Source organism: Neovison vison, chromosome 9 (genome assembly GCF_020171115.1).
Source record: "Neovison vison isolate M4711 chromosome 9, ASM_NN_V1, whole genome shotgun sequence".
Taxonomy (NCBI): domain Eukaryota; kingdom Metazoa; phylum Chordata; class Mammalia; order Carnivora; family Mustelidae; genus Neogale; species Neogale vison.
The window spans coordinates 23,398,735-23,422,180 of record NC_058099.1 but is presented as its reverse complement, the minus strand read 5'-3'; the positions used below and the strand labels follow the sequence as shown (position 1 = coordinate 23,422,180).

At 44.5% G+C, this 23,446-nt stretch overlaps 1 protein-coding gene across 1 annotated transcript; it reads right to left on the bottom strand.

Annotated features, from left to right (window-relative positions):
• Positions 1 to 1,002: 1,002 nt before the first annotated feature.
• FRRS1L (ferric chelate reductase 1 like) lies at positions 1,003 to 22,770 on the bottom strand. Its single transcript, XM_044265182.1, has 5 exons — positions 22,518 to 22,770; positions 11,319 to 11,403; positions 8,908 to 9,046; positions 5,458 to 5,704; positions 1,003 to 2,092 (listed from the first exon to the last, which is right to left on the bottom strand). Exons 1-5 carry the CDS (start codon positions 22,753 to 22,755, stop codon positions 1,920 to 1,922), a joined length of 882 nt encoding a protein of 293 aa, XP_044121117.1. The 5' UTR covers positions 22,756 to 22,770; the 3' UTR covers positions 1,003 to 1,919.
• Positions 22,771 to 23,446: the final 676 nt, after the last annotated feature.

The following is a 23,446-nucleotide window of genomic DNA, read 5'->3' as shown; positions in this document are numbered from 1 at the left end:
GAGATGACTTTGGGGGTGATCAAAATGGACTGCGTGTTACCCTAATGGCAATGAGAAGTCAGAGAAAGTTCTAAGCATGCATATGCAAGACTGGTTATCAAAGTGGAAGCAATTCATGAAATATTAGCTTGACCTGAAATGCAAAAGAGGGAAAGTCAGTTAGGGTAGTCCTTCCCTGCCTGCTCCAGAGGCTGGCCCATCTCTCTTTCGTCTTAACCTGTGTGTAGCTAAAATACTATATACATCAGAGAGTGAAGTAGAAAAATATTTGCCTTCTTATTTACAAAGTTGGTGCCTGCACATGCTCTATCCTCACTACTGAACAAGCACAATAGCTTAGAAGGTGTGCAATGGCCACTCTCAGTGTGGACCCGAAGGCTCCGTTCCAAGGCGATGGCAGTGAGGTGGAGCCACAGACTTGAACTAGATGACCTGAGTTTGAATCCTACCCAGCTCTTCTGCTCACCTAATGTCATTTAACCTCTCCCCATCTGCAATGAGGATTCTTTCTCTGACATCACTTGGTAGACTGTATGTCACAAAATCTCAATATTTTCCTTATTTTTATACAGTTCCACAATTTGAAAGGTACCCCTCTCTCCAAGCGGACTTTCACCCTGATGGTGAATTCCAAGGACTGCATTAGAAATCAGTCTCCAGTCTTGTTTAATCACAAAATCCACAAATCCAGCTGTAAAGCAACAAGCAGGGGGGCAAGCCAGAGGACTGCAAAACTCGACAGTAGAAATCCATCAGCAACTCAACGATACCATAGACTCTTTTCCTCTGAACAGACATTTGCAACAAAGGAACATTTGGGTTCCTTTGAAAAAAGAAAATGCATTAAGTCAAGGCATTAGGATAACTTCTGCTGACTGCTGGTCCAGTCTACAAGTCTGAACACGCTGAACAGAAACTCTAGGTGAATTCACTCTAGGAGTCATCTCCCATTTTCTGATTTAAAAAAGAAATGTCATCTTTAAAAAGTTTCTATTCCAAATCTCCACAATCTCCAAAAATGTTAATTTATTTTCAAAATGCCTTAAACTTTTATTAGGATGATTTGTCTATTATAATACATATTTAACCATACTCAGTAGATGTTGACTCTGACAACAGAATAGCTGTAACCATACATGAACTGTTTAATTTATAAAATACAGTGATAGAAGAGTCTAAATTCTAACCACTAAGAATGCCCTTATTTTTTTTTTAATCATTAATAGAGTTTTACATCTTCAGGAACACTCACAGTTCTGTTTCTAACCTTTCCAAACAGCAATAAAAAAATATTTTCTCATAACTACTCACTGACTGAGAAGACATTTCCAGTAAGTAGAGACCATTTTCTTATCATTGCAAATTTTCCCATTCTCCCCATCAGCTATGTAAATATCCAAACGTATTATGGAAATTTGAAACTTCTCCCGACTAAGGGCCACCCAGTAAAGTTCTCTTTAGTAATGCTCTCCTGAGCTGTAGTTGGAAGAATAAAGGTCGTTTAGAATCTGTGTGCCTAGCTCCTTCTCTACCTTATTATGTGTTATCTGACCAAGTAGCCAAGGCCACATGGTACAGAGGTCACCAAAAAAAGCAGCTTCCTCAACTTCAAAGCCCATCCAGTAAGATGGCCCTAACAATTTTCATCAAGCCAACTCAGAGATATTATGAAGCTCAAAGAAGAAAACACATGTGAAAGTGCTTAGAAAAAATTTTAAGTACTTTCCAAAAGTATGGGATCAATATTAAACAATCCTCTTTGATTAGAAAAGCAGCTTGCTCTTTCTTCCAAAAAACTGAAATCATAGGAGTCTTTTTTTTTAAATAAGAAAAGCTAAAATTATACTGCATATTCTTTAAAAATATATTTATACTAAAGACTTTCTAATCTATTTAATATGTTGGCTTTGCAGCTGTAGTTAAGGGGTTCCCATCAATAAGTAGAAGGTCAGGGCAACAATGAGAAGCAAACAAAACGGAGAGGAGAAGGTTTGATAGGCAGCTGATGGCATAAAAATGTCTTCATACTTGTAAATACTGACAACACGTTCTGAAGTCGGTGGTGAGTCTATGTCGTGCCGGGTGATAGAGCCTTTAAGGAAGAAAGAGGAAGGGGTCAGTAAAAAAAAGAAAAGAAAGAAAGAAAGAAAAGAAAGATTTAAAATGACATATGCAAACCACAGAAAGACCAGACAAGTCTTTAGCATTGAATCCATAAGCCAGGATTATAAAGATCTGGAATCAGGTATTAGAGCTATCAAAGAATTCTTTGCAACTGTACCTAAATAGGAATAGAAGGAACATCGAAATTACCTAAATTTGCCCCCTAAAGACTGGTTCTCATGGATGCAGACACCCACTACCAGAAGAACATTACCGATCTCTCCACTTCACCCCACATTGTTGGTTCTTCGAATCATATGAACGCCCACTTTCAAGGTCTCTAATGAGTTTTATCTCACTAATTCCATATGGAAAACTATGTTGATTTCAGACAGCAAGAGCTACAATTTTTCCCCCTCAAATGTACCTTTCCTCTATGGGTCATCAACCACTCCTGACCACGCTCTCCTTCTAGATGGAGGTCTCTGTCACTGTCTGTGGGTAATGAAGTGGTGGTCGGCCCAGGCTGGACCAGAGAGGGTGCAGGTGTGCGGTGCACACGTCTGTATGGCTGAGAGGCAGAGGGAGGTAGCAGGAGGATTAAGATACCAAACAAGTGTTTGGACAATAGACATTTTTTTTTAACCTGATAAGACATGTAAAGAGGGAAAGCCTGTGTACATGGGATGCTTAAAAACCTGAAGTTGATTCAAAGTGCCTGACCTCCTGAAAAAGCACATGGAAATTGGATTAGGGGGACTACAGGAGTGTGAGTTCAGTGCAAAGGTCTCCTTGGAAACAGGGCTCAGAGTGAGTGTTCTTTAAAGTCCTATCTGCTAAGGAAGCCCTGCCAAACTGGACATGTTAATTCCCTGCTCCAACCTCTGTGCTGGCTCCTGTTAGCGCAAGTCAAACTCAGGTTGGTAGAGATTTTTCTTTCTCTACAGATACAGACACATTCCCCTCTCCTATCCAACCGAACCTCCCTCATTGGTCGTGTACATGGGCTCCTAGTCTTATCCATGGAACTCCACTTCCCTTAAGGGAAACCTAATCCCACATCCCCTTTAAGCTTAAACTATAGTCCCTTTGAGAAACTTTAAGAGAACAGACAGGGGGCGCCTGGGTGGCTCAGCGGGTTAAAGTCTCTGTCTTTGGCTCAGGTCATGATCCCAGGGTCCCAGAATCAAGCCCCACATCAGGCTCTTCGCTCAGCAGGGAGCCTGCTTCCCTTCCTCTCTCTGTCTCTGCCTGCCTCTCTGCCAACTTTTGATCTCTATCTGTCAAATAAATAAATAAAATCTTAAAAAAAATATAAGATTCAACAGAACACCCTGCACTTAAACAAACAAACAAACAAACAAAGAGAATGGATAGGATTTGATCAATAGAGAGGGACTAAATCAGTAACGGGTTCACGAGCCTGTATATGGGGTAGGAATAGGCCTGCTCTGTTTGGGGACAATGAGAACACCTAGAGTCCTGGAGGGCTGATTAGGCAAAGTGGGACAGACTTGAGAAGGGCCTGGAATGTTAGGCTTGTTATTCCATTTATGTCAGACGATGACTTTCCCAAGTATGGCATTCCCCAATTTGTAAAGGAACTTCAAATACTCGTTTTCATTTCATGCTTACAACGATCCTTTGAAGCTGGTATTCTCATCATCTCCATTTTAAACACCAAGAAATTGGGAATTAAGAATTTAGATGAGAGCTGGGTATAGCAACCAATGGGGAAAACACACACTCAATTCTAAAAGTTTTAGGCTCCAAATCCCATGATTTTAAATGGGTTCATTTCTCCAGGCTGAGATATAATTTATTTCTGTGAGTACTGAAAAGTACTCAGAGATTTAACTGCAGATCCATTGTTGGGATCCTGGGAAATAAGCAAAATGGAAAGGTGTCATAAATCTGGAGGCCAACAAATGTTTTCCAATTAGAAATAGGCAAAAAAAAAAAAAAAAAAAAAAATGGGGGCGCCTGGGTGGCTCAGTCCATTCAGCATCTGCCTTCAGCTCAGGTCATGATCTCGGGGTCCTGGAATGGAGTCCCAGATAGGACTCCCTGTTCAGCAGAGAGTCTGCTTCTCCCTCTCCCTCTGAGCCTTCCCCCTGCTTGGGTTCTCACCCGCTCATGCGCACTCTCTCTCTCCAAATGAAAAAAAAAAAAAGAAAGAAAAAGAAACAGGCAAAGAAGGTATAAAATCTCCAGACCAATCAATGGAAACTCCTACAAGGACCATGAACAATTCACTTCCATTCTTAGGCCCTTAGGCTTGATCAGCCAGGAGGAATGCTGTGTAACTTGATTTTGGCAACATCCCAAAGGTCTCATGATATCCTTGGGTCTTTGTGGGGGATCTGCTGAAGAGCCTTGCCACTCAAAGTGAGGTCCCAATGATGCAGCATTCACTGGGAAGCTGGTTAGAAATGCAGAGTCTCAGGTTCCGCCCCAGACCTACTGAAACTGCATTTGAATATTGCCAGGTAATTCCTGTACATGTTAAAATTTGAGGAGTGATGGGCTAAATTATATGATAATTTGGTAGATTTGTGACTACCAGAATAGTCATAAAGTGAACACGAATGGGATGGTTGATGTCAGTCTCTTACAGAAGTCTCCAGATGTCCTTTCCTGTTCAATATTTTTTATATTTATTTTTCTTTTTTTTTTTTAAAGATTTTATTTATTTATTTGAGAGAGAGAGAGAGCACAAGCAGGGGGAGCACCAGGGAGAGGGAGAGTAGACTTCAGCTGAGCAAGGAGCCCGATGCAGAGCTCAATCCCAGGAACCTGGGAACATGACCTGAACCGAAGGCAGATGTTTCATCATCTGAGCAACCCAAGCGCCCCATATTTATTTATTTTCAGTATTTTTTATTCTTAACGTATAAGCGCTAAGAGTACTCACTGACTTTGGAGTCAGTGAGACCTAGGACTGAATTTTAGTTCTTCCATTAATTGGTTGTATAGCCTTGAGCAAGTTCCTGAAACTCTCTAAAATGAGGAAGGTAATATCTATACCGCTTAAGGATGTGGTGAGGAGTAAATGAGAATGTTGTGAGAATTTAATACAACACGTACCCCCACATTAGCAGACCCATGATCTATTCCATTAAGCACAGAGCTCGTCATATACTATCTTGTACTGTGCCACCTGTGTACGCGTATTACTTGTCCATTTGTATGTCCATGTGTGTAACAAGTCCATTACAACTTCCTAAAAGCAGGATCCTTTCTCCTTTTTCTTTTACTGTATCCAAAGGGCTTATCGCTCTCTTGTCCAATAAATAATGAATGCAAGCAAGGCAGTGTCTGGAGTTTAATCCAGATGCCAAAATGTAAGCTTACCCTGAATGGCTGGACCCCAGGCAAACAGATAATACCAACTCAAATGCAGATCGACAATGGTCTCGTCTCTGGGAACGTTCACGGGGCGTTTAAATCTGCAGGTGACCCGATTGTTCTCAAAGACTCCTTCTTCATCTCTGGCAGGATTTCTCTGGATCTCCTTGGCCCACTGGCCGACATTATAGAAGTGCTGTATGCGGACCCGGCCATTGTCATCGTGGACACAGGCCATGACGTCATCACCACCCTGCATGGAAACGATGAAGGAAGGAGTCAAAGATGCGTCTTTTACAAACCTCTCTGCTAGAAAGAAATTTCACTCAGATATCTCTGCCTCATTATCTCTGTAATTTGAAATCTCACCTCCCCAAATTATTTTTATTAAAAAAGCTTTAACCAGGGTGCCTGGGTGGCACAGTGGGGTAAGCCGCTGCCTTTGGCTCCTGGGATCGAGTCCCGCATCGGGCTCTCTGCTCAGCGGGGAGCCTGCTTCCTCCTCTCTCTCTGCCTGCCTCTCCACCTACTTGTGATCTCTTTGTCAAATAAATAAATACAGCGATTTAGTCCTCCTGCTGAAGATGCACACCGAACCTAATCATGAAGAAACAAACCCAAACTGAGAGTCATTCTACAAAAAATCATTACAAAAAGTATTCCAAGACATACTTGTGATCTTCAAAAGAGCCAATGTCATGAAAGACCACACACACACACATGCACACACACACACGGTAAAGAAACAATTTCAATAAAAAAGACAAAGCATTCATGACAACTAGTAATATTCCTAGACAGAATCCCAAATCATAAAATAAGAATGTCTATAAAAGGTAGTTTTATATGGGCAACACTGGAAAATGGGCACGATGTTTGATCATACTATCATGTTAATGTTAAACTCCCTGACTTTAATGAATAGATTGACTCTCCAAAGCTTCCAGGAAATAATAAAAATAATAGCAAGTACAGGAGCAGCAGCAGGGGAGAGAAATAAAGCACATGTGGCAAAACGTCATCATTTGTGGAAAAAAAAAAAGTTCTGGACGTGGACAGCGGTGATGGTTGCACGTGTGAACATAGTTAATGCCACTGAGGTGTACATTTTTAAATGGTTAAAATGGTAGATTTTACGTTTATGTACATTTACTCCATAGGGGGTCCTGATAATGAGAAAAGCTAGGCATGTGTGAGGGCAGGGGTATACAGGGTATACGGGGTATATGGAGTATGAGGGGCAGAAAATTGTCTGTGCCTTTCTTCAATTTTGCTGTGAACCTAAAACTGCTCTAAAAATAGTCTCATTAAAAAAAAAAACAAAAACCTATAATGTACCATTTCAAAAAAAGTTTAAGGTTATTAAAAAGAGGTTCCATTTTGCTTTTCCCTTACATCAGGTTTTGAAAAAAAATTTCATCTGTGCTTGGAATAAAAGGAGAAGAAAAGAGAGACTTACCTGTTAAAGGCCTTCAGATAGCAAAATGTCAAACATAGGGGCACCTGGGTGGCACAGTCGGTTAAGCCACCAACTCTTGGTTTTGGCTCAGGTCATGACCTCAGGGGCCTGGGATCAAGCCCTGAGTCAGGGTCTGTGCTCAGCAGGGAGTCTCCTGAGGATTCTCACTCTCCCTCACCCCTCCCCACTCATGCTCTCTAAAATAAATATATCTTTTTCAAAAAATGTCAAACATAAAATTCGAATGCCCCTTACTCAACCTCCCTCCTCGAGCACCCTAATCTTTTTTTTTTTTAAGATTTTATTTATTTATTTTACAGACAGAGATCACAAGTAGGCAGAGAGGCAGGCAGAGAGAGGAGGAAGCAGGCTCCCCGCTGAGCAGAGAGCCCGATGCGGGGCTCGATCCCAGGACCCTGAGATCATGCATGACCCGAGCAGAAGGCAGAGGCTTAACCCACTGAACCACTCAGGGGCCCCTGAGCACCTTAATCTTAACAGCTACACCATGAACACAAATGCATCTAGGACAGGAAATGGTCATTTGCATTGCAAGCCAGCTTCTGGGATGGCACACACCTGCTGTTTCTCTCCCTGACCCTACAGTAGGAGATTCATATCCATGCAGTCTTACCAGGTAGGCCCAGTCTTACTGCCAGGACTGGCTTTGGTAGAAGCTCATCGTTCTGGTGACCTTTCCAAGAGCAAAGCCCCCAGAGCTCTAACTGCTTAGCCTGATCCCCCAGTCTCTACTTAATACCCACTTACAACCTCTCCCAGATCCACCAGTGAACACTGTCAGCAGTACCTTCAAAGCATATCCCAAATCTGAGCACTTCTCGCCACGCCCACTGCTGTAAGCTGATCTGAGCCGGCCTCCTCTCCTTACGGGAGCCTCAGAGCAGGCCAGAGGAAGAGAGGGAGGCTCCTCATGGTGGAGCAGCAGCCTGTGCAAGTGTACAGGGGCTCGCATCAGGCTCTCTGCTCAGCGGGGAGCCTGCTTCCCCCCACCCCCTTCTCTCTCTGCCTGCCTCTCTGCCTACTTGTGATCTCTGTCTGTCAAATAAATAAATAAAATCTTAAAAAAAAGAAAAAAAGTGGAGGGGCCCAAGAAAGTCTGGCTGTCTGGGAAGCACCCTGGCACAGTGAGATGGCAAATGATGGTATCACACAGGGAAGAGGGAAGAAGACAGCTGAGACACAGAGAGAAGCAGAGGTAAGAGATGGACAGCTGCCTGGGGTCCACATGCTCCGCCTGGTCCTGCTCTGGGTTCCTGGTCTCTCTGAGGTCCAGAGGTGTACTGTGGAAGACTGAATTGTTGGGTTCGAGTCTTCATTCCCCAGTAGTACTATGACATACCTGCCCCTTCACAGGGCCTCTTGGGCAGGACAGTGAACTTCCCAATCCTTTCATTCTGGGCTTGGCTGTATTACTCACTTTGGGCAATGAAATGTTAGCAGATGTGAACGTGAGCAGGAGTTTGAAATAGGCTTGGAGGTCTCTTGCCCTTCTGTCTCTGCCATGAGAATGACATGCCTTGGTAGTTCCAGAATGATGAGAGAAAACCCAAATCCAACTCATGTGCTAGGGTCAAGCCCAGCTGAACCCTAACCAAGGGACACACACGTAAACAAGAAATAAATGCTTCTAAACCACGTGGTTTGGAAGCTCTTCTTGCAGCATTACTGCCCAAATAACTAACGAATGCAGGTACCACATGATACCTCATATTTCTGTAACCAGCCCTTCCTTTTCTTTTTAAGCTAGCTTGAATTTTTTTTTCACTTGCAATCAGAGAGCCATAACCAATATAATTGGTATACTGCTTTTATCAATTTATTTCCCTTGCTTTGAAAAAGAAAATCAAATGTTGGAGATGCACATATTTCACTGTGGCACGGTGGCTGAGAGAAACCATGCCCGTTCTCCAAAATCTAAAGTAGCACAGAGAACTAAGGGGGAAAAAAATCATCTTTTATCATGATTTGCATCTTACCATTTTCTTGTCTGAAGAGAATCCAACTGCCACCCAACCATCTGTGTCAGCACTCAGCTCAAATTCCACATCAGCCCCTATCATCCGGTAGCTGAGGAAGTAGTCACAGGTCTCTGCGTTACAGCCTGGCTTGCCGTATCTATAGGATAGAACAAAACAGAGCACCGCTGCTTCATCTTCTTATTTGCAAAACATTAAGAAGGCAACAACATATCAGGCAGAGTGAAGCAAGATTACCAAATGAATGAGATCCTTTCTACCAGGAATCTGAAAACCAGTTTCACTTGGGAGAGATCTTGGAAAATATCTGCTCCTTTTTACCTACATAGAAGCTGAGGGCCAGTGATGGGAAGGGGCTAGCTTGCATAGTGAGTCAGTAGCTGCAAGAGAACTTGAACCTGGGCATCCACTCCCAGCCAGAGTTCTCAACATTATATTAGAGTTTCTCAGATATTCGTTAGGACTGAGTTCTTTCTGAATCCCTTTCAGGGGAAGAAATTCTCAGAGTTAATAAACTGTCTTTGTGAATTAAATATATACCAGTTCTTTTTCACTTACAAGTTTTCATAAACTAAATTAACAAAAACTTACAGATTAAATATAAATCAAACTACAGACCCAGGAACGTGTAAATTCTGAGCATTCAGGTAATGGATGGTGTAGTCTTACTGAAGGTAGATTTTGCTTACCTGCACAGGCTATATCTCACTATACTGCGCAGGGTCTCTTGGTTGAACACGTTCTTTACTACTAAACATGATTCTACTTTCCTCCGCTTTTATCTGTTTGAATGGCTGCAAAACACTCATACATACCTCAAATGAATACCTCATTTGGTATTCCCTGAGCATGAATGCCTCATTTATTTATAAAATCTGCCTTGGCTCTATCGGGCTATCGCACAATTACAAATCAGGACACCAGAGTACTGAGCAGTATAAACTGGTTATCCACATAATCCGATTATGCATACATTCATCATTTTAAGGGGCATGATTGCAATGGAAACACAAATTTAAATTTTCATCCAGGGGACTTATGGATCCTTTAAGAATCAGAAAGCCCTAGTGAGAGGGACATTGCTTCATGTCATTTTCAGAAGAACAGAAAACTGTAGCAATGGGTGGGACAAGGGAAACTCAGGCGGAAGGTACCTGAAGGAACAGGGCACAAGGCTGCCAAGTACTGACTGAGGAGGGAGGCAAGGAACATGCCAGCAGGCTGGCAGGGACCCTGAACGTCTGGGAAGAGATGTGAGCTGAGGACATTGTAGAAGTGGGTGAAAATGTTGAATGGTTGTAAAGAAAGTTAGAGGATTGAATGGGCCAGAAAACGAACCACCCCGGAGACAGCAGGTACTGAAATTCCTTCCCTTCTAGAAAACGTCCCCAGTCACCAGAGTTAACATTGCTGGCCCGTTTCCTCAATAATAGTATTATTTGGATTCTTAAAAACTCCTTAGAGGGGTGTGTGGGTGGCTCAGTCAGTCAAGCATATGACTTTGGCTCAGGTTATGATCTCAGAGTCCTGGGATCTAGCCCCACAGCAGACTCCTTGATCAGCGGTGAATGTGCTTCTCCCTCTTCCTCTGCTTCTCCAACTGTTTGTGCCCTCTCTCTGTCTCTCGAAAATAAATAAATAAAATCTTTAAAGAAAATTCCTTAGAAATACCCTTGTAATCCAAAGAGAAATCAAAACCCCTTTATTTAATTTTTTCTCCTTAGACCTTGAGCACTGAGCAAAAGTAAAAAAATTCAGAACTTTCAGTGCAATGGGCATCACAACCTTTACTCAAGGACAATTTAGTTTAGGAAATAACAGTTTCAAAGAGGAGGTGGCTTTTCCAACAAAGTGGGGCTGTCTGGACGGGAGGCTCACCATCTATATCAGTGTTTGCTAGTTCTGGGCCATCATGTCTTGATAGAGCATGACTAGTAATCACGTGGGGACTCCCTAAACCTGACAAACCAAACTCACTACAATCATCAGTGTTCATGACGAGAGAGTATCATCCAGATACCACTAAGTCATGACTATTTGAAAAGAAATTTGGTCTCAGACGTGTCTATCATGGTCTGTCCCACTCACAACCCTGCTACTAAGACACAGCCCACGTCACATGATTCTTGTTCATACAGCCAACTGGTCAGAAGTAGACACCTGAGCCAACGGCAGTATGGTCATATATGAAAAACCAGAGAAGGACATTCCAGTGCCAAAGAGCCTTTGAGAGCTTGTGGCCTCCAAGATTGGAGACTGGGGTGGCCATTGGAAGCAGGCCACACCCCTGTGGACACTCTGAGGGGGCTGTAGGCGCTTGATTAGAGAGAGTTGTACACATCGGAAATACGACCTTGAGAAGTAAATCAGTGCCTTAGCCTTAAAGTTATCCAACTTGCAGATCTACCAACCTAAAGCATCCCTTAGTTTTTCCACAGTCATCCACTTTGATTTTGGCAAATGGATCCACAGGAGGAGCAGTAGGGAAAGGGTAACCTAGACGGTGAGAATAAACAATGGTTAGAAAATCCAGTGACAGCTTTTCCAAGGAGAAATTTTTCTTTTTAGTATGTTGACTATCTTCTATCACGTGTGTCCAGAAACGTTTAGGTCCTCAGAAAAGGGCTTCATGTAAGCCTAATCACCCTCTTCAGGAGGGGAGGGTGTAGGGCACACGTCTTTGAGCCAGTCTTACATGTGAACTGAGAATTATGTGGCCTTTCCCTCATTATACAGGCAGGGAACATGAGGCAGAGAGGTGGCCTAATTTCATAAAACCATGGGCTCGCCACCATCCCTGGGAGTGTGAACATCACAGTGTTCATACAATAGCCATGCTCTAAAAGGAAAAAAAGTCAACAATGAAATATTTGTATATTTGATAGTAGAGGTTTTCCATTTATACCTATACAGGATAATAGGATTTCCCCCTTTCTCTGAACTCTCATCTCTCACAAAGTTTATAGGACATTTTCCTGGCTCACTAAATTCTTCAAACACATTGTTTCTAACAACTGAGTCTCTTTCTCGTAAGATTGCTTAACGTCCTAATGCATTCAACCACACACTGAAGGGTAGGCCTGCACTATGCTTTCGGTCTGTGACAGCAAGATTTCTTCTCCTCAGCTGTTAACTAACTCCATGCATATGGGAACCACATAGGGGTCATCTTGGGCTCTCTGTCCAGCATAGTGCTTGGCACTGGATTACATGATTGTCAGATGAATAAATAAAATCACCCACAGCTACTAGGCAATGTAAATAAATATAAGTGATCCTGCCCAGGAGCTGTGAGCAGAAGGAGCTGTACTGGGGTCCTGAGGAGAGCCCCATTATATCCTTTCAAGTTGGGAGAGAGTTAGGGAAAGTACAAGCCTCCCAGGTATTTTGGAAACAAGGTTTCCAGGGCCTTGAGGACCTTTCCAGCTATGTTAGGAAAAGGTCATTTTATTACTGTTCAGTGAAAACTCAGTCATGAGACCCTTCAGATGTATTATCAGTGGATCATATGCTTAGGGGATGATTGCCAATATATACCTCGGTGGGCAGAGATAAAGGAAGTTTCCAAAGGAATTTTTATATGTCAAAGTAAACTACAGGATCCTAGGGGTTGGGCTAAGAGTACCTTTGCCCTTAGTAAGGTACTAAAGAAACTTAAGTAAAGAAACTTAAGTAACTTAAGGAAACCTAAGTAACTTAAGGAAACTTTAATTTTTCTTTTGCCTTTGCTTCCCATATCACACTAGATTGTACTTTTTAAAAAAGCCGCTAAGCCACACTTTCCTGGCACACATCTGTACACTTTGGACAGTTCATTTCTACTACCCTAGATCTTGATCACACGCTAAAATACAGCACTAGTAGCTTTTTGCCATCTTTAAGTAGGGAGCCCGACATGGCAGTGGATCCCAGGACGCTGGGATCATGACCCGAGCTGAAGGCAAATGCTTAACGCACTGAGCCACCCAGGGCACCATAAATAAATTTTTTAAAAATTCTGTAGGTAACTGAAACAGTCTCTTACAATGCTGCTTCTCAGTTTCCCCATCTTCTTCTGATATCCTTACCACTTCCTAGCACCTAGAACAAATACACTAGCATACAGCAGATTTCCATCTCAATAAATGCCAGTTATTATTAGTATTGGGTTACTAGGACTATTAACTTTTGTAAACTGGACTGAGAACTAATAACTGTTGGGTAAGATAATCTCTAGAAGAATGGGTTTCTAAGCTCTAAATACAAGCAAGCTTTGGAACAAAACTCATTTATTAACGAACCAAACTACCTTTTAGTGTTAGCAAATGGCTTCTCAGGGGTTTTCTAGTGCTAATTTCCTGTTCTCTTTTACAATTCTAAAACTTGGAGTGAGAACTTGTTTTGTCAAATGCTTTTGGGGCGTATCTTTTTCTCTGGTTTTGTAAAATGTTGTATAATAAAGAATTTGACTGGTTTTTGTCCATGGTCCCTGGGTGAGAGGCTTGGAACTTACCAGCACGACTGTCTTTGTTATTCATGAGCCCCTTGGGCTCACACTGGATTTTATGCTAAGAGATGAGAGGACTCGGGAAGGGGGATGGTCACCAGAAAAACCAACCATGAGTAGAGGTTTGGGACTGTCAGCCAGCCCCTGGGGACTATATTTAATTATGTAGTCAGTGATTAAATCAGTAATGCCTATATAATGAGACCCCAATAAAAACTCCGGACACAAGCTCAATCCCGCTTCCTGGTTGGTGAACAAACTAATACTAGGGAGGGTGACAAGGTCTGATTCCATGAGGAGAGGATATAGGAACTCTCATTTGGGAGATCCCCAGACTTCCCTCATGTGTGTCTTCACCAGCTGTTCCTGAATTATATCCTTTATAGGAAGTACAGTGCCTTCCTGAACTCTGTGAAATAATCAAGTGAATATTACAGAACCTGAGGGGGGCTGCGGGTAGCCCCAGGATTCACAGCCAGTTCATCTACAGTGAAAGCGGTCATGTGTGGGGTCTTTGGTGTGTGGGGTCTGCGCTAACTCTGGGTTATTAGCACCAGAAATTAAGTTCACTCTACTAATTGGGGTTGGCAGAATAATATTAAATGCAGCAACATTACCATTTCCCCCCTGAATTTAAATGATCTATTTGGCACAAATTTAGTTTGGCCCATGTGCCAGTATTTAAGCTCTCGTCTGTGAGCTACAACCCAGCCTTCTATAGCCAACTTTATGATGGGCTGAGCACTCTGCAAACCACATTTCTCCTTTGCCAACTGGCTAGGCTCTGCCAAAAGGAAACACTGGAGGAAGGTTAGGAGGCAGGAAGAAGGGAAGACCATTCCTTCCTGATGGGGTTTTAGAATACAGGTGAGGTTCTGTGGGGTGGAGTCCAGATCCAGTGACCAAGGAAGAATTCCTGAGACATCTTAGGTGCAAAATAGTGGTTTATTAAAGTGCGGGGACAGGACCTGTGGGCAGTAAGAGCCGCTGCCCCGGGGTTGTGAAGGGTGGCTGATTAGACACTATGGGATTGGGGGTAGTAAGGCAAAAGGGGTTTCAAAAGGATTTTCATATGTTAAAGACAACTCACAGGATACCAGGAGCCTTGCCGTTTTTCAAGTTAAGGTTCTTTTTCCCTCTATGAAGGTTGTTTCTCCCAACTATGAACATAGTTGGGAAGTTCCTGGAGGAACATTACACTCTCCCCACTTCAAGTATCTGTCAAGATTATAAGCATTTAACTGTGTCTACATTTCCTTCTGGAAGCGAGGTTATTCATAGAAATGCTTTGTTCTTCTAGATTGCTAAGACATTTGTAAACTGAGGGAGACTCATGTCTTACAGGATTGTGATCTCTACAGATGAACTATGTTTTCCCTATAGGGCAGCCAGGAGGGCCTGAGGAATGTCCATGTATGCCATGGCGGAGGGGGGGGTGGTCAGCTTCTGCTTTGTCTTCAGCTTTCCTTCTGTTCCCTCATCATTTCCAACTGGATTGCTGCCCACCACTCCACTCCTCAGTGATCCTGCTTCATCCTTGCTGTGGCAAGTTGGTTCCAGCTTCCAGCTTGTTTCTAGACTCTCCTAACCAGCCTGTCATGCCCTCAAAGGAACTGGCAGCAGCTGGGCAGAGAGCCCCATTCTCAGAGGATGGGCTGCAGTTTTGGGGGCTTTGAGGGGGTCTCTTGGCTGAGCTTCTAGATTCTCACTGCTTCAAGCCCTTCTCTGTGCCCTGACACATCCCACCACCCAGTCCCAGGGGCAGTAGCTGCTTCCAACCATTCCTATCTCTGTGCCCCGTTTTGCTTCTCCAGGCCCCCAGCACCTACTTAGCTCCTGGGGCTGGTCATCCTCTTTACAAACAACAACAAAAAAGCTTAGAACTGGTTTCTGTCTTTCTGATCGGATCTTGATGGATAGAGACTGAATGGATTAATCCTTAAATACCAACACAATGGATTTGCAGGCTGTACCTTATCATCCATTCTCTTGGTAAAGAGCGAGAGAGTGTCGTTCAACAGGGTTTTTGACAGGCTTTGTACAACTGGACTGGCACATTATCTTGATGGCACAATTTTGATTTTTAAGTCTGTAGGTGCACCAAATGAAACCAATGACATTTGTTGGCTTGGCCTGGGACAGTCCTAACAGTCTATGCAAAGCCCATCTTCTATTTTCCCCTAATCCGTTCCTAAGCCCACTTTCCTCCTGGTCTAGAGTATTTCCTATGTAACCTTCTGCAAACCTGCATGTTTTAACAGAATGAGCACTCTGACGCATACATCTTAGAAAAGCAGTATTTTACTGTGCTATACTGAAAGGGGGGTTGGGAGGTAAGCATCTCATCTGTTCCTGCTCCTCAGAGATCAGGGAACTCTGCCTGCCCAGGATGAGGTCCCGCCTTACTGCAAAAACCCTTTCATGTTCCCAAAAACAACATCCTGAAAGTCTTGCATGATTCCCTTATAAAATAATCACCAAAGTGCCTTTAGCAGAACCTGGATCTACCGTGGAGGCTCCACGCCCAATTTTTCACCGAGCTACCAACACCACCGTGCCACGCTGCCCACAGAAGGCGAGGCCCTGGCCATTCCAGGCCATGTAGGAGATATCCAGAAGCACCCAAGCAGAGCAGACTAGCAAGGGCCCACCCCGACTCACCAGCCGCCATCCCTATGTTGATTTTTATAAGTGTGTGCTCTTGAAAAGTAGGAGCCTTATGCATGCTTTCAATCTGCATAAGCGATAGTGTGTGGTACAGCTTCTCCTACTTATTATTTTCCTTTGGAAATCTATCTCTATATATAAACGTGAGACCTGTTATTATTCCTGACTGAAGAGCATTCTCGGATGTGCATATAACCAGATTTTTTTGAAATAACCTCTCAGGGTGCCCGGGTGGCTCAGCAGCTTAAAGCCTCTGCCTTTGGCTCAGGTCATGATCCCGGGGTCCTGGGATCGAGCCCTGCATCGGGCTCTCTGCTCAGCAAGGAGCCTGCCTCTCTGCCTGTCAAATAAATAAATAAAATCTTTAAAAAAGAAAAAAAAGAAAAGGAAAGAAAAAAAAAGGAAATAACCTCTCAATTGCCTTAATGTTTGAAGTACCTTCAATGTCTGCTTCATCAAAAAAATTTTTTTAATAATGATGAGAAGAACTGCCTTATGTAGGCTTCTTATGGACATATTATGCAAGAGGTTTTTGTTTTGTTTCAGTAAACCCCAGAGAGCTAGAGCTAGGTCACACCCTTCATTCCAGAAGGCTCGGTGAGGTCAGAGGGGAGGGGTCTATCATCCCACCCCCAGAGCCCGAGGTTCCTATTTTCCCTCCAGTCTTGCCTGTACTTGATAGTATCCCACATTCTCAGTATTTTTTTTTTTTCCTTTCAAAGACCCTATTTATCTACCTGAGAGAGAGAGAGACAGTGAGAGAGAGCACGAGCAAGGAGAAGGTCAGAGAGCGAAGCAGACTCCCCATGGAGCTGGGAGCCTGATGTGGGACTCAATCCCGGGACTCCAGGATCACGCCCTGAGCCGAAGGCAGTCGTCCAACCAACTGAGCCACCCAGGCGTCCCTCTCAGTATTTTAATTTGTATTTCCCCAAGTACTAGTGCAGCTAAACATCTCGTATCTATATTAGGCACTTGGGTTTCCTTTTCTATGGTGTGTATACACACAATCGTTGAACTTTTTTTTTAACTTGGTTTTTGGTCTTTCTCACGGGAGTTTATGCACATTTCTGATACTAATTCACTGTTCACTGTTGGTTTCACACGCTATGTTTCTCCCCCCTTCTGGTCTGCTCCTCATCTTGCCTTTTTTCTCAGATATCCTTCCTTGGAACAAAATCTTTAAATGTGATGATGCTGGGGAGATAATTTTTCTTCCTTTGTTTTGTGCTTTTAGAGTCTGGTCCCAGAGATAAATCTGCATTCCAAGGACCTGAAGATCTTTCCCTGCACGTTTATTTATTAACGTTGTGGTACTGCCTTTCACATCTAGACTGGACCCATTTGGAATTTATTTTTTTTAATACAATGTGAAGAAAACAGCTCTATTTTTCTCACTACATTGACTCAATTTTTCTCACTGTCATTTACTCAAATAACTCATCTTTTCCCTAGCAATTTATGAGAACAACTCAATAATTTACTGGTTCTCAGAGGAACATAGGTCTATTTCTGGACTCTCTGCTTTGTTCTCTGGTTTATTTAGTGGTTCCTGAGCCAGGATCAGTGTATGAATTGCCAGGCTTTGTAACATATCTCAGCAATTCACAGAACTTGGTTCTTCCATGCAAAGGATGGATACTAATTTGTCAAGTTCTCTCCCCAACTACTGCTGGGCTCCTGTATGGAACTGTGGTAAATGAACAGATGAATGGGGGGAGGGGAGAGCTGACATCTTTGTAATGCCAAGTCACTCCTTCCAAGATCGTGATATATTTCCCATTTATTCATAGTTTTCATATCACTTAATAGTTAAAAAATGGTTTCTCCACACAGGACCAGGGCATTCTTTGGTAGGCAAAATTTGGACAGTATACAGATTTTTGTGGCTATTTTAGATATCTTGTTTTGACATGTTCTAGCTTATTTTTCACTAAAAAAGAAGAGAGCTTTTGGTTTACTTATGTCGATCTTGTCTATGGTAACTATAAGGCATTCACCTGATTATGGATCTATTGATTCTTTCCAATTTGCTATGTAAATATTCCTATCAAGAGGGCTAGAAAAACATATATTCACACAAAGACTTGTACACAGATGTTCATGGCAGCATTATTCATAATAGCCAAAAATGGGAAATAACCCAAATATCCATCAATTGCTGACTATCTGTGGTTTCCTTTCTTGTCTAATTCCCAGACACTCTCTGTTCCTTTTCTGAAATCCCTTGAGCCTGCTTTGCCATCCTCCGCTGGGTGGTTAATGGCTTCTGGTTTGCTATTTATTGCTTCTAATTGACTGCTTGGCTCACCGCCCTCAGGTATTAATTTAGTCTTGATTCCTTGAAGTTTTAACCAGCAGCTGTCTGTTCAAATCTGAGAACAACTGCACCAGCCTCTTTCTCTTTCCAAACTACCTGAATCGTTGTTTCTGCTCATCAGGGTCATAGAATGAAGTACACAGGCCGAGGAGATTTAGAGAATGTAAAACATAGAAAGCTCCACACACGCGTGCGTGGCCATCAAGCAAAGCTTTTGCCTTGGCACTCCACCAGATAGAAAACAGCAGTTCCCCACTAACTGCCTACGCCATTGATTCCAAGCCCCTTTCCTCAAGTCTGCCCACCAATATAGCCCATTCAGCCCATGCCACTGTATTTTGGAGTACAGATCAACAGGGACCCTCTATTCCAAAGAGCTGGACACCCGGAACCATCTTATCCATAAAGGGAATGAACAAATCTACGTAGTTCCCTGCTACTTTCTAGCTGTGTGGCTTTCGCTAAGATATTTACATTTTTCCGTGGGTCAGTTTTCTGCATGGACTTAGTGGCAGGGGATGGGGAGAAGGAGAAAATCAGGAAAGTTCCCTGAAAGAGGTGTTAGGAATGTACGGATGAGTCGTATAGGCTTAAAGAGTGGGAATCCCTAAGAATTCTGAAATCTAGCATAGTTAAGTGGTGCCTGGGTGGGTTAGTCAGTCAAGTGTTCATCTCTTGATTTTGGCTCAGGTCATGATCTCAGGGTCATGAGATGGAGCCCTGCAATTGGCTCCTTGCTGGGCATGGAAACTGCTTACTGAATCCCTCTCTCTCCCTCTGCCCATCCCCCTCACCCTGCACATTCTCTCCAAATAGCATAATTAAACCAAAACATAAAATAAATTTTTAAAAATGAACGTGTTTAGGGGGTACTTAAAGATACCAAATTAGCCAGGTTTCAGCTCTGGTTATAGAGGTCTTGGGCTATCAGGACACTGGAGAAATGGTTTCTAGACAGGGTGGGTGATGGTCAGTGGGCTTTCCAGTGAATTCTCCATCTCCATTAGTCTAATTCCCTTTTTTGGATTTACATATTACCAGGCCATCTTTTCACTGGAAATTCAGTTAGTTGGCTACTTTGAATCTGAAAAGAGGGTCCCCTGCATAGAAGAAACATATATTCTAATCACTAGAAAAAGACAACCTCATTTGTACTGGTAGAAAGAGTAATTCTTTCTACCTGGGTGGCTCAGTCAGTGAAGGGTCTGCCTTCAGCTCAGGTCATGATCCCAGGGTCGTCGGATGGAGTCCTACATTGGGCTCCCTGCTCAGCAGGGAGGCTGTTTCTCTCTCTGCCTGCCATACCGCCTGCTTGTACTCCCTTTCTCCATCAAATAAATAAAAATACAGTCTTAAAAAGAAGAAGAAAGAGTAGTTTAAAGGCACTATTTCTACCTCTTCGCTTGCCACTTCCTTCAAAATCAATCTGGGTCCCTCCTTCTCCATTGAATTTATCTCAGGAAAATTCACCTCTCATTTCTTGAATCCATCAACTATTTCAAGCTGTCACACTATTGGGCCTCACCAAGGCTTCGGACACTGCACCCTGACGTCCCCTTTCCCTTCACTTTCTGGGTTAGAACATCCACCTGGGACATTTGCCTGGTCTGCTTCTCTCACTCTGCCGGTACCCTTTAAGGCATTGTCACTGATTATTTCTAAGGATCTGGAGAAAATCTCTATTGAAGATCCGCAGAGCTAAAACCCAGACCCAGGGTTATCTAGTGGAGGTGCTGCCCCTGAGAAGCTCAAACCTCCCACTAGCACCCACCAGCTGGATGTAGGATCTACACTTGAAGATAGTGAAAGTGTTGGAGAGAAGAGATTTGCAAAGGGGAGGAGTAAGAGAGGACTGTAAAAGGAAGTTGGTCCAAAGAGAACATTCCAGATAAACGAGCTGAGGCTTCCTCCATTGAGCAGGCTGGAACCATCATGGATTTCTGGCGGTCAGAGTTGAGCCTCAGGCTGCCTGTGCAGGACCGGTGAGAAGGGTAAGCAGACAAACCAGGGATTTGTACACACATTGCCTGCCTTTTTGCCCTGTGGGGTCACCTCTCCTAAATGTCCTCCCTCTTCTGGCTCATCAAAGGCTTTCATACTTCCTAGCTCAACTCTATAAAGCCTTCCTTATGGCTGCAGCCACCAGACGTCCATGTTCATAAAACCATCTGGACTCTACAACTAACTTCATTCTCTCTGTATATACAAATGGACATAGAGCATCTGACCTTGATCTCCTCTGTTAGGGATATGTGCCCAATAAGAATATGAGCTCTCAGGTGCCGTGTGTGAGGTGGCAGCATGCTGGGCTGACTATGAACAGAATAAATATGTATTAGATACTTTCAGAAACAGATGGGCTTTGAAATGTTTGATCATTTCCAGAGTGATACCGCTGCTTCTGCTTGTCCCTCTCCACCCCCTCCCCCTCCCTCCTCCTACCCAACCACATGGCTGCCTGTCTAGAAGACTACATTCCCCAGCCTCTCTTGCAGCTAGGTCATGTCATTATGTTCTTGCCAAAGGAATACGAAGAGCAGTGACCTGTGCAACCAGCCTAAAAGGTAATGGTCTGTCCTAAATTTCCTCTTTCTCCTTTCCTCAAGCTTGAACAAGGACATTCAAGCAACCCATCTTCCACCACACCGATGAGGATGAAACTTGACTGGATGGTGGAACAAGATGGAAGGACCTTGTGGAACAGAGCTGTCCCAACCGCCCAGACCAGTCAGATTCATGTGAGAAAAAAAATAAAGTACTTTATTTAAGCCACTATAGGTAGGGGTGTCTGTTTCAGCACTTGAACCTCTACCCAATTAATATATTCCCCCAAATCCAACCTTTCCATTTCAATACAATAATTCCAATTCTTTAAAAAACTGGGCATATTGCCTTTCAGCTAAAAGGCTACCTTTCCCAGTCTCCTTTGCATTTACATGTGGCCACGTGGTGGCCAATGAAGTATAATTGTTCTATGGGACTTCTGACTAATCACCTTATAAAATAGTGACCTACTTCCCACTTTCTCTTTCCCACTGTCTGGCCTGTGAATGTAGTGGCTGGAGATCAAGCAGCCATTTTGGACTATGAGGTTTCAGGCTAAGATTTGTGAAGAAGCAGAAGGCCAGGATCCAAGGTCTCTGATGAGGATGGAACCTCCAATACCAGCCCAGATTGCCTACTTTTAGATTTCTTTACATGACTTTTAGATTTCTTTACATGAAACTTCTATCTTATTTAAGCTATTAATGTGTGCTTGTTGTATGTAGCTAAAACGAATCCTTCATAACAAATATACACAGCCTCCTATCAGTTGCAAGAACAGTTCAACCCCAATTTAATTCTTGCATATTCCTCTTAGCATAAAAATAGGAAAATCATTACATTCCAAACTGGAGAAGAGGCCAGTTTCTATTCCTTCTACACAGAATCAGCTTGGCTTTTGTGCTCACTAAAGCAACTCCACAGGGAGGTCTGGAGCTGAAAAACCCCTAGTCTCTGGGCCCAGCAGCCCCCAACAATGGTGGCTCACAGCGGGGAACCCTAACACGTGTGGTAACAGAAAAGAACTGGGATGGAAGTCGCGACAGAAATAGGCCCGAGCTAGAATGGCACGGCAGTCAGCAGGAACAGAACGCTGAGAGGTTGGGGCGCTAGTCTCTGCAAATTTAGGTCAATACAGTCAGGGAGAAAATAAGACAACATCACTTTAAATTGAGATTTCTAATTCCCAGCAGCTCCCCTGATCTCACACACCCCAGGCCAGATGGAGGCCTCCTCCCCTACCACCCGTTACCCCAACCCCGGACAGGGAGAGTGGAGGCCCGAGCCAAGAACTGGGGGAGCCCAGGCTCAGCCCCACCTGAGGACAGCCTCTCAGGTCTCGGTTGACCACCTCCTTCTCCTGGCCTCAGTCTCCCTACCTGTAAAGCGGGCGGCGGGTGGAAGGCGCTTACAATTCTCCGGGTGCCTCCTGCAGGCCGGCGGGGGTCTGAGCAGGGCGCTCCCGATTCCAGTCCCGCAGTGCCAGGGCTACATCCATCGGTCTCCTTACCAAACCGCCCCTCCGGCCGCCTCGGTCCCCCACCCCCAGCCCGCGTCTCCCTCCCGCAGCCCCTCACCCTCTCGCAGCCTCACCCTCCTCGGACAGGTAGCGCAGGTCGTAGAACTCCCCGGCGAAGGTGCCATAGGAGGAGTCGTGGCGCGGCACCGACTCGTCGGCGCCCGTGTCCCCCCGCCCGCGGCCCCGGGGTCCCCGGCCCCCGGGGCCCGCGCCGTCGTCTGCGGGGCTGGCGGCGCAAGTGGTGGGCCCGGCCAGCAGCAGCAAGAGCAGCGGCACCCAGGCCCCCCGGCGCTGCCAGGGCGGTCCTGCCATCGCTGCGCACCGATCCCGCAGCCAGGCCGCTCGGGGCCGTAGCGGGGGCGCCGCGGGCGCCGGACGAGGACTGCGCCGCTACGGCTACAGCCGCCGTCAGCACGCGCCCGCCCCCGCCCGCAGCCCGCGCGGCCGCGCAGCCGCCAGTCCCCGCCGCCGCGCGCCTCGCTCTGCGCATCCTCCAGCCGGCGCGATGCGTCCCCTTCCTCTTAGCATCCTCTCCTCCCGGCTCGGACTCTCTGCTAGCGGTTTCCCTTCCTCCGTCCTTAATTCCAGTCTTCCCATCCGCTCCCTCCCTCCCTCCACGAGTCCCTCCCCTACCACAAACAGATGTGGCCCTTCTAGACCCTTGCTTCCATGTGGTCCGCGGACCTGCCGCATGGCATCCCCAGGAAGCTCGCTGGCATCACCAATCCCAGGCCTCACTGCAGACCCATGAATCGGGATGTGCATATTACTAACATCCCCAGGAGACCTCAGTGCACATCCAGTTTAAGAAATGCTCCCTGAAGGGTGTACCTTGGACACACCTTGCCAGAATTGCTGCCCCCCCCCATTATTTTGTTCCAGCACTTTTTGTTTTATATAAAGCGCTCATTGTACCCATAACTTCTTGGGATGATCACAGAGGTGAATTGAAAGAGCAGGTTCCCGCACTCTAGATAGGTAAACTGAGATGCTTAGAGCCAGA

Excerpts from the sequence above, each read along its gene's own strand:
- FRRS1L (XM_044265182.1), bottom strand. The coding sequence starts at position 22,755 with ATGGCAGGACCGCCCTGGCAGCGCCGGGGGGCCTGGGTGCCGCTGCTC. Across the intron at positions 11,404-22,517 it reads GCGCTACCTGTCCGAGGAGG|GTTACCCTTTCCCTACTGCT; the intron begins GTGAGGCTGCGA and ends CTCACCGTCTAG. Across the intron at positions 9,047-11,318 it reads AAAACTAAGGGATGCTTTAG|ATACGGCAAGCCAGGCTGTA; the intron begins GTTGGTAGATCT and ends TCTATCCTATAG.